This window comes from Protopterus annectens, chromosome 2.part0 (assembly GCF_019279795.1).
Source record: "Protopterus annectens isolate FY-2018-M chromosome 2.part0, PAN1.0, whole genome shotgun sequence".
Lineage (NCBI taxonomy): Eukaryota > Metazoa > Chordata > Ceratodontiformes > Protopteridae > Protopterus > Protopterus annectens.
Genome location: NC_056728.1, coordinates 154013109 through 154027312, shown reverse-complemented (window position 1 = coordinate 154027312; position 14204 = coordinate 154013109). Strand labels below are relative to the sequence as shown.

General features: G+C 35.6%; 1 protein-coding gene across 1 annotated transcript in view; it reads left to right on the top strand.

Moving 5' to 3' along the window:
• Nucleotides 1–8885, top strand: part of PLCL1 (phospholipase C like 1 (inactive)) — a 382997-nt gene extending 374112 nt beyond the window's left edge. Inside the window, exon 5 of the mRNA XM_044060641.1 lies at nucleotides 7691–8885. Within this exon, the coding sequence (XP_043916576.1) occupies nucleotides 7691–7873 (183 nt within the window). The 3' untranslated portion in view covers nucleotides 7874–8885. The remainder of the gene's footprint in view (nucleotides 1–7690) is intronic.
• Nucleotides 8886–14204: the final 5319 nt, after the last annotated feature.

The window sequence follows — 14204 nt, the reverse complement described above, 5'->3', positions numbered from 1 at the left end:
GAGTCAAGGTACTATTAACCAGCAAGAAACTATTCAGGGTCAATCATTACTACACCACCAGAGTAGTTCTGTTTATCGGCAGGATAGCAATGGGAATCCTTTGTCCTTAGCATCATGGATCGCAGATAATTATTCTTTTTCTACGGTGGATTTGGCTTCTTCTGGCGATTCACAGTCAGGGAGAGGTAACAATTTTGGTTCTCCTGACATTGTTCATAATTTGAAAATGATAGATGCTTATTTGTTGAAGCTTAAAAAAACTCAGCTCGAAATTTCTTATTTCAAAGAATGTTTAAAGCAAAGAGTTGTTCCTAAAGGCTTACGCAGAGTACAATATCCGACTGGTTTAGTCAAAGACTCGCCTTTTCATACTGAGTTAATTCAACTTTTTGATAAGCAAGGTTTCGAGCTTATCGAATTAATGATTAAACATTACTCATTGTTCATTGATGTTATATCCAATACAATCAACGAGTTAGATAGTAAAGTGCACAGTGACTTAGAATTTGAGAGATATAAATTTGACTATAGCAGAGTTTTTTCTAGTATTGACCAGCACATGAACAAGCTTAAGGGAAACAACATCAAGAAATTGGATCGTGACTGTAAAGCGTATAGTCAAGAGGTAGCTTATCCACCCCCTTCGCTTGCCCAAGTTTGGCGTCCTGGTCAATTGGTTTCTAACCAACAAGGGGTTGATTTACAGCAACCAAGTAATTTGACTGTAGGTCCACCAGTGCAAACTGGAGAACATATGTTGGTTACGAATAACAGGAACAATGTTTGGATGGATGATCTTGATAACGTTGATGAACTCGGTGTGAATGGTTCTAGTCAGCCTGAAATTCAGAGGAGTGAGAGGCTGCAAAATGCCCCTCGAGTGAATTACAATTATAATAACAGACAATTTTTTAACCAGAATGGCAACCATCAGCAGGATTTTCGGCAGGCCAATTACACAGGTGCCAGGCCGAAACAACAGATAAATGCCCAGGGGAACAGGGGCAAACAAAATTACAACTGGAAACAAATGTAATGTTAGTGAAAGATTCCTTTGGTGAGGCAGTATTAACCTCACTAGGGTTTCTTCCCCTCTGTCTGTGTGTGCTGGTGATGGGTTACATGTTCAGGTTGGCAATGATGTTAATTGTTCTTTACATCACTAGTCAGTTCTGTAGAATCATATCAACAATTAACAGGACCCAGAGTAATTGTTAATAAGGAGGAAGATTTTAAAGTTTATAATTTTTCAGCCAGTGAAATTTCTTTATAGTGAACTTTAAAGGTTATACCTATGTACCATGGCATCAAATGGATATTGCTAAAACTATAATTGAGTTAAAGACCTTTACTAGAAAGTTAAACTTTCAGTTGCTCTTTGCGAATTCAGCAAATACAATAGGTGCCCACATGTTCCGTACCCCAAGTACTTATAATCCCCCATTACATCCAGTTCTTCAAACCTTTTAACAGCTGTGTGAATTGGGCCTGAGGTATATGGTTAACCATAGGTTAAATTTAAAATATTGTTGTGATAGTTACAATAGTGAATGTGACTATTTAAAATATATTCAATCTCAAGATATACGGTTGTGTAAACCTGATAAAGGGGCTGGATTAGTGGTATTTGATAGGGCCGATTATATTGATCGAATGGAAAGATTGTTGAGTAGTGGAACTTATCAAGAGAGTTCTAGATCAGAAGCCAATAAGGCTTATAATTTAATCAAAATATGTTTAAATGATTTGTTTATAGAGGGCCGTATAGATCAAGTAGTGCTCAACTATGTGGTTACTTTGTTTCCTAGATATACGTCCATGTTCAGAATTCCAAAAATACATAAGGATTTAGAAGATCCACCTATGAGGCCACTTGTTGACAGTTGTGGGTCTCCAACTTATGCATGTTCTAAGGTCATTGACTCAATGTTGCAGAAATTTGTGGTCTTAGAAAAGCAAATGTGTAAAGATTCCTGGTCATTCTTGGCTAATGTGAATGACCTAGAATATAAGGAGGACTGCAACTTCTTAACAATTGATGTCAGGGACCTATACACATGTATTCCACATCAGGTCAGCATTGAATGGGTAGCCGAATTTCTGGACGATATTTTCGTCCTGCTTAGAGGTGATGAAAAAATAGCACGTGAGTTGGTAGATAGGTTCAATGAGACCACAGATTGTCTGCAGTTTACATACAGTTTTAGTATTGAAGCCATATCATATTTAGACATTTGGTTAACTAAAAATAGCACATTAGGGTGTTTTACTGCTCAAACTTTTAGGAAAGGTACATATTCTAATTCCTTTCTTCATTTCACTAGTTGCCATCCTTTCCATCAAAAAGGTCTGTCATTAAAGGTCAGCTAGTGAGGGCTACATGTATCACCAGCCAAGACGATGATTTTCATAAAGAATGTTTATTTTTGAAAAAAATGTTTATGCATCGTGGCTATCCGGAACCTTTATTGGACTATTTAATAGAAGAAGTCACTCATAAAAGAGAAAAGTTGATCTTTAAACCAATTTTGGTGATTAAACCTTTAGCATGCTCTAGCGCTGAGGCACCAGAAGTATTAATTAAAGCGGTTACTAGTAAGTTGTCTGCACAGAATGTTCATAATTCACAATGTAGTTTTATAACTACATTTAATACACAGAGTAATTTTATAGTCCAAATAGTGCGAAAGAACTGGGACCTTTTTAGGGGTAACCAGGTTTTATTTGAGAAATTGGGCAGTGCACCATCTATAGTGTTTAAACTGGGTAGTAACCTGAAGAATCTATTAAAGAGATGGCAAATTAAGGTCTCTAGAATAGCAGGGATGTTTAAATGTGAAAATTGTAATTACTGTAAACATATTGATGTTACCAATTTCTTTGTAATAAATGGGCAACATTATAAATTAAGATCAAGGTTTAATTGTAACACTAGGTCCATAGTTTATTTGGCAAGATGCTCAAGTTGTCCCACATTTTATGTGGGCAAAACGGAACATAGGTTCCGGGATAGACTATACGAACATCTTTATGCCATTAGTCATAATAAATTGGACAATGCCTTAGCTAAGTATATTCATTTAAATGTGCATCATCAATTTAAATTCCTGGTCACAGACAATCTTGTATGACACTAGGGGTGGTCTGTTTTCATTCAAATTAGAAGAGATGGAACTAATTTGGCAGATTAAACTAAATGCATTTAATATACCAGGTTGGAATGAATCATGTTCCACCACTAGTGTTGTTAAGCTTAAAAGTTTACAAAGATAAAGTTCATTAGAATGTGTTATTATGTTCTTTGTCTGTGAACACTCTTGTAGTAATGTAGTAATGCAGTTAAATGGTGCTTTTATTGTTCTAATGTCATTTTAATTAACTAATGTTTTTAATGTATTTTTAGGTACATGAGAAATTAGTCTGAAAATAATTTTAAAATATAACATTTTTTTGCAGGGATAGTGTTTCTTTAAGTAATTAATTGTGTTGTTTCCCACATTTTTTGATTGAGTGCTTACTTAAGAACAGTTAATTGTTTGTATTGGTACTTCTGAAGAAGTTTGCATGTTAGCAAATGAAAAGCGCTTTAAGTCTATGTCTTTGTCAAGTATATTAAACCTGTGTGAAGACTCTACAGTTGTTCGAATTTGTGGATTTGTTTACAAGTGTTTTGTGCCTTGTTCTTTTCTCAGATTGGTATATATGACAGAAGCATAGAATAGGGTAGAAGTGAGATGAGTCTGGGCAATGGTGGTTCTAGCTAGCGGTGTGAGGAAGGGTTTGATTCTATACAGGGAGCCTAGTTTTTTATTGACAGTTTTTATAGTATTGTTGATATGATCATCATAGCTGAGATTATGATCTGGGTTATGCCCAGGAGATGTGTAGTAGTATCAGGGGAAATACTAGTTCCATTATTAGAGGTAATTGTGAAGTGGATTTGTGGTGACTTTTGGGTGGGAATAAAAAGTATAATTTTGTTTTTTTGGGGTTAAGGAGGAGGCAATGATGGGTGAACCAATTTTCAACAGATGTGAATACAGTTTGAGTAAGCGTCTGCAGAGAGGTTGATGACTTAGCAGTACAGATTAAAGTAGAGTCATCAGCGTATTGTATACAGGTGGCTTGAGGAAAAATAGTATAGAGATCATTAATAAAAATGGAAAAAAGAAGAGGGCCTAGGATAGAGCCTTGAGGGACTCCAATGTTCATGGGGAGGGGTATGGAGAGATTATTGACCCAGAGCACTGCTTGTTATCTATTTTGTAGATAGGATTTAAAAAAAAGAACTGCTTGTAGATCAAGAGATTGGGCTTTTAGCACACAGATAAGTAAGTTATGGTTGACCATGTCAAAGGCTTTTGATAGGTCAATGAATAGTGCAGAAGAGAGAGAGTTATTGTTTCGATTCCTGTTTATACAGTCAGTAAAAGTTAGCAGGACAGTCGTAGTGCTATGAAAGGGCCTAAAGCCATGCTGGCAGTTGGCAGGTAAATTATTATGGAGCAGGTATTGAAGTAGTTGATGGTGAATACATTTTTCCATTATTTTGGCTAGTGGAGAGAGTAATGCAATTGGTCGGAAGTTGGAGATATCAGTGGATTTCCCTCCTTTATGTAAGGGGATTATATGGGAGACTATCCATATGGAAGGGATGGTACCTTCTGTGATTGTTCTGTTTATAAGGATGGATATGGGATATGCTATGGCTTTGGAAGCTATTTGAAGGTATTCTGCTGGCAGATGGTCAGCAGAAGGGGTGCAAGGTTTGAGTTTTTGAAGGAGTTTGCAGATAATGGATGTTGGCACAGGTTGTATATGGAAGGAAAGAACTGAACTGTTTGTATATTGTAAAGGACAGGGGGTAATGGGAGATAGTGTTTTTGCTAGAGTTTGAATAGTTTAATTGAAGTAATTGTTAAAGGCATCAGCTATTTGCATAGGACAATTATGGGGAATTGAGGATGATGTTGGAGTTTTATCCTGTCCTGGTTTGAGAAGTTTATTGATGCCTGACCAAAACTTTTGAGGGTTTTTGAGTGAGATTGTTGAAGGTGGGAATAATAGTTTTTCTTGTCAAAGATAATGTCCTTTTTGATAGCATTTCTTAGCTATTTAAAGTATAGGTGGTCTGCAGAGCTCTTAGAGGCTCTCCATTTGGCCCATATTTTGTTCCGTAGGAACATCTTTTCTCTGGTTTGTTTTGTGAGCCATGGGGCTATTTTGGTCCTAACTTGGGAAGAGCGGAGGGGGGCATGGCAGTTTAGGATTTGTAGGAATTTAGTATTAAAGTAAGAAACTGCTTCATCCAGTTTAAGTTGCTTTAGAGGTGACCAGTTACAAGGCCTTTAGCTCATTTTGAAAGGTCTTGGTTTGTAAGTGTTTTTTTAGAACGGTAGGTTAAAAATTGTTATTATTAGGGCTGTATACCTTTTGTTTTGTTATGTAGGTTAGAACATGGTCACTAATGTCATCTGGGAGAGTTCCAGGTGTATAAGTTTCAGGATGACTGTTTATAAGGATCCAGTTAAGAGTAGTTTCCTTATTACTAGGTTTGTGGATTCTTGTGGGGGTGTTTATTATTTGAGTGAAACCATATAGATTTATGTGGGTGTTAGGGTTGGGGGAGTTACACGTAGTCCAGTCTATGTTAAAGTCACCTAGTACAATAGTTTCTTGAGGTAGGAGGATGGAAAGGCTACTAAAAATATTTTCTAGAGTGTTAATATTTTTTCCTGGAGGAATGTAGGAGCAGATTATATAGATAGATTTAGATTTATTAATTTGGAGTTTTATGGTAAGGGTTTCTACATTGGTATTTGAGGGTAGTAACACATTATGGGATGAAACTAGAAGTTCAGATTTATACAAGATGGCTACACCCCCACCCTTTTTGGATGTGCGGTCGCATCTTAGGATGTTATATCCAGGTGGGGTTATTTCTAGGTCATGAGTAGAAGGTTTCAACCAAGTTTCTGTAAGGCAAAGGATATCAAATGCATGCACTTGTAAAAGAGCATGCAATTGACTAAGTTTGTTGTTAATGCTACGGATATTAAGTTGAGCTATTCTGAGAGAGTTACCTAGTGTTATAGAGGTAGAAACATCATTGGATGTTTGTTTTTGTGGATTATTGTCAATTTGTGGAATTGGGCCAGGATTAGGATGGTTATGAGGGAATCTGATGCTCTGTGGGCTTCTATTGGCTGGAGCTTGCCAGCATCTCCAGGAGGGGTGATACAAGATAATGTATGTTAGCAAGCTTGCCTGCACTGTGTGGGACTTTGCTACCAGTAGGGATTTTCCTACCATGCATTGAAGATATAAGTGAATTCTGCAATATAACAATGATAGTTTGTCACTTTGAGCTGTCTGCTCAGAGCAACAAACGAACATTGGAAGGGAATTCCTTCAGCCACTGCTGCCACAGTGGTTGATTCTGTGCTATCACTGTCCTGTAGCTCATGTTATGGGACCTGGAGTATGATTTTTGGGGTGGTCCCGTTAGTATAGGGGGATGCTGGCTTGGATGCCATGGAACAGGATTACACAGGAAGGTCTTGCTTAATCCTGCTGCCTGCCATTAGTGGGGTTTATGAATCAGACAGGATTTTTGCACCATTCTCTGGTGCGTAAAGCCCTTGCATTGTAGCTTACAGGGTTTATAAATCTGTCCCATAGCAATAAATATGCAATGCTATTAATTATTGTGCAGTCAGATATAGCCAAAATGGTTAAAACTGGATAGCCATAATAACACATGGAGAAGCCCTAGCTTCCACATAAATATGGATACTGAGCAGTCATTAAGCCATTAGGTTTAATTTATTTATTTAACATTTGTTGACCGGGGAAGTCAAGTAGTGCAGAGCCTATTTTCAGCAGAGGCCAAGGGAGAAATGCTCCAGATGCATGTCTTTGGAATGTGAGAGGAAACCGGAGCACCCAGAGGAAACCCATGTGAAAACAAGGAGGACATGCAGACTCCGCACAGAAAGCACCCCAGCAGAGAATTAAATTGGAGAGCCTCTTGCTGTGAGGCAACAACGTTAACTGCTGCACTACTGTGCTGCCCTAGCTTCCACAGAAATATGGAGATTGAACAGTTGTTAAACCATTATGTCTGGTGCAGGATGAGAGACTTACAGGTGAGGATAAACTTTCAAGATTACTAGGTTTAGTAGTAGATCTGGTAGCCAGAGATGGATCTGCAGTAAATAATTAGACAGGGCCAGTTTATCTACTCTAGTACTCAGTCCCTGCTGAGGGGAAGTGCAGAGTGTCTTTTCTGCAGACCGGGATACCACAGATGATTACGTTCACAGTATAGTAAGCTGCATTCATTCATAAACTAGTTCAATAAGCATTAAGGCACTATTTCTATCTTCTGTCATGTGTTCTCAAAGAAAAAAAAAGCCTGCTGGTTTTACTCCTTTCTCCACTTGATGTTGTGATTATATAGTTGCTGTTGTGCTTATTCCATGTGACATAGTTTGAGAGAAGGGTTAGAAAAGGTTTTGTTCAGTATAAACATTAATATTGAAATGCAGAAATCCTAATATGAACTGCCCTAAATGTATTTATGATAGTATGAATAAATATGCAGTCATTCAGTTACAACCACAGTATTTTTTGTTCTTGTGGATATTAGAAAATGCACAACACTGTTTACTTTTCTTCCTTTTTTCAGGGGCAAGGTGACCTCTTGAGAAATGCGAAGAACGAAGCAATAGAGAACTTAAAGCAAATTCAACTGGCCTGCTTGTCTTGTGGATTCTGTAAACCAGGAAGTGGACCTCCAGAAACTAAACACAAACGAGGTTTACAGGTCATACAAGAAAAAGACTTAAGAGAAGCATATGGAAAAACATAATTCTGAGCTAAAATAACAGACTTGAATGTAAAGAAAACACTGGGAACTCTATTTGCTACACATTTCATTTCCACTCACAACCCTTAAGCTGCCTGTATTTTAACACCAAAACCCATACAAAAGTTACATTTTTACTATTAATTCTGTCAATACATATTGGTCTGTGATATTCTGAGTTTCCCTTTAAGTGATTCTGCTGTAGTGCACCAGTTTTTAGCTACTTGATTACCGTTGGAAAACCAGCATAGTGTTGATTACATTATGGAAAAAGAAAATCAGAGGTGTAGCAAACCATCACATCCTGTAAATGCAGCCAAACACTTATTAGTCCCTTTGTCAGAGGATTTTCAAAATGTAGATAGATTTTATTATAGCTTACCTCATGCACTCAAAAAAGTTAAAAACAGTACATACACACTAGGCTGTCCGGAAATCAACTGCTATTCATTTTATTTATTTATAGAAACATTGTTAAAATCTGCAGATGGAGTAGTCTTTGCTAATATGGAGGTAAAAATCTAAATGGACATTTGTTATTATTGTTGCAGGCACAACACAGAAGAAGCCATTTTCACTGCACGACTCAAGATTTGTCATGGCAACAGTTTGTTATATTGTAGTGTATATAGTAAAAGTGTCTATTTATGATATTTCCAGTTACCTAGAAAATAACAATGTCTTTTAGTAGCATTGTAAGCTATATAATACACTGGATGGGGTTCAGTGTTCCTGTGAATATTGTAAACACATCCCAGGTATAAGGTACTTTATAAACAGCACCAGGACTCTAAGAATAAAAAAATGGCCTTAGTATTTAACTCTAGGTTATATGTTCTTTTTATAATGTATATTATTATTATTATTTGAACAAAAAGAGATGAAACATTTAAATATTGTCTTAGTTTTCTAGTTGGTGAATTCAGTACAAGAACTGTAATACTAATGTATGCTTTCCTTTGAGAACAACAACCTCATTTTATGTTATATGCAGTAAACAAATTATTTCTTCTAAGATTTCAGTTAGACAAGCTGAAACAGTTGCCACAGAATTCATTTGTGTCTGAGCTTCCATTTATTGCTTTATCATTACAGAAGCCGTCTGGCTGATGTCTAAAATAATAAGTGCTTATTTATTTTCTTAATATTACATTGTTTTAACAGTTTCAGTTTTTACATCTAAGCTTTTGCTTTTGTTCCATTTTTATATCATTAATAACATCTGTAAGACATTAATTGAACTGTTTTTCTAGCTGCAGGTGTGTGCTAACACAACAAATGAAGTTGTCATGTTTTTTCACAGTGGAGTTAACTGAATGCAACTTTTGCTGTTGGACTTAAATGCACTGTGTTATGGATGTTAATATTTACACCAAGACCACATTTTTAATTGTGATAGTGGTCTCTTCTTGCACACATTCCTGGGTGTGAGGAACACAAACTAAATCTAGGTAACACTGCACAGATAGTATATACATGTACTATGCATATGTATATATTATCAGTAGATAATTGTTCAAGATGATAGCTCATTTGGCTTTTTTAATGACAACAGTTATGTATTTACACAGTACTAACAAAAGGATAATAACCTACATTGCTTTCTAATGAAACAAAATAACTGTACCTTAAGGCTTGCTCTACCACAGCCATAGTCTTCCACAACCCTTCCAGCAAATGGGCTGTTGAAAAAAAGAACAAGGCTGCAGGCCCCCTAGCCTAGTTGTTAGCTGTGTATAACACATACTTCCTGCAGGTATAATTCCACATCAGGTCTGACTGGACTATTATACTTCAAGCCTCCACAGTGCTCTAACAAGATCCTCATGTCTTTGCTGATGCTTTGCTTGAGGCATACCTCTCAACTGTCCAGATTTTCACATATTTTTTTTTTACTCATTTTTAGTCTTCTCTAGATAAAATTTGTGTTTTGAAGTAATTAAACAATGATATACATTTGAGTTTCAGATTTCATGTACTTCAGAAAATGCATGTTAACCCAAACCTTGTTATTCTGGCAACTTTCTAAATTTATAAGCACAATATTTAAAACCTGCCCCTATTTTAGGCCTTTATCCCTCTACTGATGTAAGCTTTCTTGTATTAAAAAGTTGAGAGATATAGCTTGAGGAATTAAATTCCTGAATTCTTCTGAATAAGCACCTCTGTTTTAATCAGCAGTAATGAGCAATTAAATAAATAATTAAAAGTAATTATAAAATAAGTATATTATTAAAGTAATTCGATAATTCAAATCAATTTTTATTTTTTTCAAACACAAAGCATCTTTATTGAATTATCACTTAAGACATAGGCAATCACAACTTTATATAAATGAAAACAAACCATCTTGACATTTTTTCAGTTGCAAACACTATACATCACATTATCGTTTATGCAGTCATTGTCAGTCAATCATTACAAAGTTCATTCATTTCCTGCCTTCCTTAAACTTCATTTCTCCTCCAAAACATTAATCTGCATGCATTATCACAATTCCTATTTTTTTTCTATATAATTTGGCCCTGTCCTTTTCTAAAGATCCCAGTTCTAGTTGTTTTATCTCTGGTACTATGGCTACTTCATCTAGTACAGCTGGTTTAGACTTTGACTTCCATTTTTTATAATTAGTTTGTTGGCAGCCACTAGAATTAAACTCAGCAAGGCCTTAATATTTCTAGGCAATTCTGATTCTGTATCATAGCTCAAAAACATCAATTCCTTAGTTACACCAATTTGCTAACCCAGTATTTTTGCTAGAGTAGTCTGCAGGGAATGTTAGAGTACTCTGCAGGGAAATTTACAGTCTGCCAACTCATTATACTCCCAGAAATATGTTCATAGTTATTCCTTTCTTCCCTATCACATCTTCAACATTTGCAGTCTACCCAAGGAAAAATTCTTTGGTGTCTGCTTTTGGTATAAAAATACCAATGTAAACACTTCCAAGCAAGGATTCTAAATCTTCTAGACTTTTGTTGAATACTTGGGAGCCATACATATATCCCTCATTATGTCTTTGTGAATTGATTATTCAGTCTCTGTTTCAAATCCTTCCTAATCTCCTCTATTTGATTCCTATAGTTATCATGCAATATTTTGCATACCCTACTAATTATCCCTTTTATAACAGCAGCTTTTTTTCTAAATTCTACTAAAACATCTACCAGTGCTGGTCTTTCTTTATTTCTTTCTCTTTGCCTATACTATATAAAAAAGGTAACCTCTAGTCTGCAGTCCAAATGAATTCTTGGCCTCTTCCCATTTTACTACGTTTCCTTCACTAATTATTTTCTCCCAGTAACTTGGTTCCTTTGCCATTTTTTCCAGTAATTTACACACCTCTCTTGTATTTTCTATATAATGCTAATTGCAGTCATTCCCATCAGCATAGTCTGCCTTCTCCACCCCCATGCTGGTTTAGTTCTTATAATACTTTCTGAATGTAATATTTAATATGTTATTGCTGTTCTCCTTAAGGGTCTGAATCCAAAATCCCAGTTTCTACTTGTTTCTTGAGCTTCCCCCCTGTTTCATCATCATCCCATTCCACCTTGAATTATAGCTTTCTGCTTGTGTTATGTATAAGAGACTTAGCTGTGTAGCTTTGGAATATCCCTTCAAATCAGGTAATCCCAAACCACCATGTTGTATTGGAAGGATCCATTTATCTCATTTGATTTTTGCCATCTTCCCCTCCCAGATAAAATCCTCAACTCTTTATTAATTGTAATCCACAACATCTCCTCTGGTTGATAAAAATATGCCTGACCTGTATATAAAGGGACTAAAAACATTTTCACTGCTTGTAACCTGCTGTCCATATCTATAAAACAGAGCTTCCAGTTTCTCAATTTTTGTATTATCTTTTGTTTAGTCTCTTCCCACATATCTTTAGCTGCCATAACAGAATCCTTTTTAATCCATATTCTTAAGAACTTCCTTTTATCAAGTTTCCATAAGTATGGGTGTTGCTGAACCAATTTGTGTGTGGGTACATTGGTTAAAGGTATTGCCCTTGTTTTACCTTAATTCATTTGGTATCCCAAAAAGACTTAAAACTGTCTCAGAATGTTCCATAACACTGAAATGTCCTTGTCTGGTTTTATCAGGTGTAAAAAAATATCATCTGCAAATAAAGCCAACTTTTTTTTACTACCGTGTCAATTGTACCTTAAATTTCGGAGTCCTTTTTTTTCTTTGCCAATGTTTCTAAATATAACCCAAATATCAAAGGGGAAAGAGAACCTACCACTTGTTTCTTCTGCACAAACAGAACTTATCAGAGAGGACCCCCCCCCCATTTTAGTTTTCACCTCCAGTCCCTCATATATCCTCCTAATCATCTTTATAATTTGATCAGGGAATGCAAATGCTTCTATGACCCTAGTCATAAAATCCCTGCTTACTGTATCAAATACTTTCTCTTCATCAAAACCCATCAACAACATTGGCATTTTATTACATTGTGCTTCCCTCTGGATCATTATTGTTCTATTAATGTTGTCACATGTTTGACTACCATCCCCAAAACCAAACTGATCCATATCTGTCCATGTTGGCATTGCCTTTTCTGTTTCTTTAGCCATTATAGACATAAGAACATTATAATCATGGTTTAGAATCAAAAGGGGCCCATATGAAGCTGGAGCTGATTGATCTTTACCATCTCTAGGTAATGTAGCCAGCACCACTTTCTTCCAGGATGTTGGTGCGACTTTTCCTTTTAAAATACTGTTAAACAAACCTCTCTGATCTTTATCGCTTTCTTCCATCCTAGTTTCCAGACTTCGATAGGAATACCATCTAATCCTAGGGACTTTCCTGAAGATTACATCACCATTTTTTATTTCATCTCCCTGTATCTTAACTGTTAGTAATTGAATCTCATCTGCCTCTAACCTTGGCATATTTATTTCCTTCATAAACATTTCCATTTCTACTTTTTTTTGATTTTCACATTTTTCTGCTTTATACAGATATATACAGATTTTCATAAAATTTCCAAAATATTTTAATACGTCTAAAGGATCTCTGTTGTTTTCCTTGTTATAAGCTTGGCAACAACCCTTTCTACCTTTTGTTGCCCGTGCCATTGTGCTAAATTTTTTTAGCTCTGGAGATATTATCAAAAACAGTTGCTTAACTGCAATATTTCTAAACACATGCATATTATCCAGATAATCCCTTATTTTCTGTTTAGCATTCTGCAATTGCTCCTCTTCTTGTTCTGTGAGATTCTCCCTATTCTGCAATACTTTAACATTTGTCAGTCCCTCTAAATAATTATTGTTACTTCTTAACCATATCTCTCTTTCTTTTATTTCCACCCCGTTTTTAAACTCCACTTTAATTTTATCCTATTTCCTAGATATATTTTCAGTAGAAATGTCTATCTTCTCTAAAAATGCCTAAATAATTTCCACTACTGATTCCTTAAATAGATGGGGAAGCACCAGCATCTCATTTTTATTTCATTACCCTGTGTTTTTATTTTAGTTATTATTCATGCATGATCTGAAATACTTATTGGATGTGTATCAAAACTTTAAATTAAATGCAAATGTTCCTGTGAAATAGAATTTCTGTCAGCCTAGCCCAATTTTTGTACCTTGGGGAATAATATTTAAATTCTCTCTGAACTCCTACTACTGAATTCATATCTTACATACAAAATATTTTCTTAAATTTCTTCAGAATTATATCCTGTTTTGCTGTATTTTCCCTTCTAGGTCCCCATGATACATCCTCACTGTTGCAAATCAAATTTCAATCCCCACCTATATGTAATATTCCCTGCTGTAACCTGATTATTTCTCACAGTATTTTCTTAAGCTCCATTGTAGCAGGTTTTGGCAGAATATAAATACATGCCATTGTAATCCTCCTCCCTTGCCAGTAGTCCCTTAGTATTAAAAAAATCTGCCAATATTGTCTTTTTTATCCACTTCTATCACTATTTGAGCTCTTCTCACAATTAATGCAAGTTCTGCTATTTTTCTTTGTCCCAATTATTTAACTGAATAACCATCCTGAAATCCTTTCTTTATTAAATTCACATGCTCAGTTCTTTCCACGTGTGTTTCTTGTAGCATAGCTATTTGCGCACTTCATTTTTAATATAGTTCGCTACTTTTTTATTTGTATATATCTGTGAAGCCATTCACATTTAACGATAGTATGGAAAGTGTCATTATGATAAGAAGTTATTATTCCCACATTTTATGTATAACAGCTTTTTTAAATGTCTAGTTTTAGCTTTTGTGTTACTTGAATATGTTTGACAGGTTGAGCTTTTATGTAGTTGTTTCTTGACATATCCATTTGAATCTAT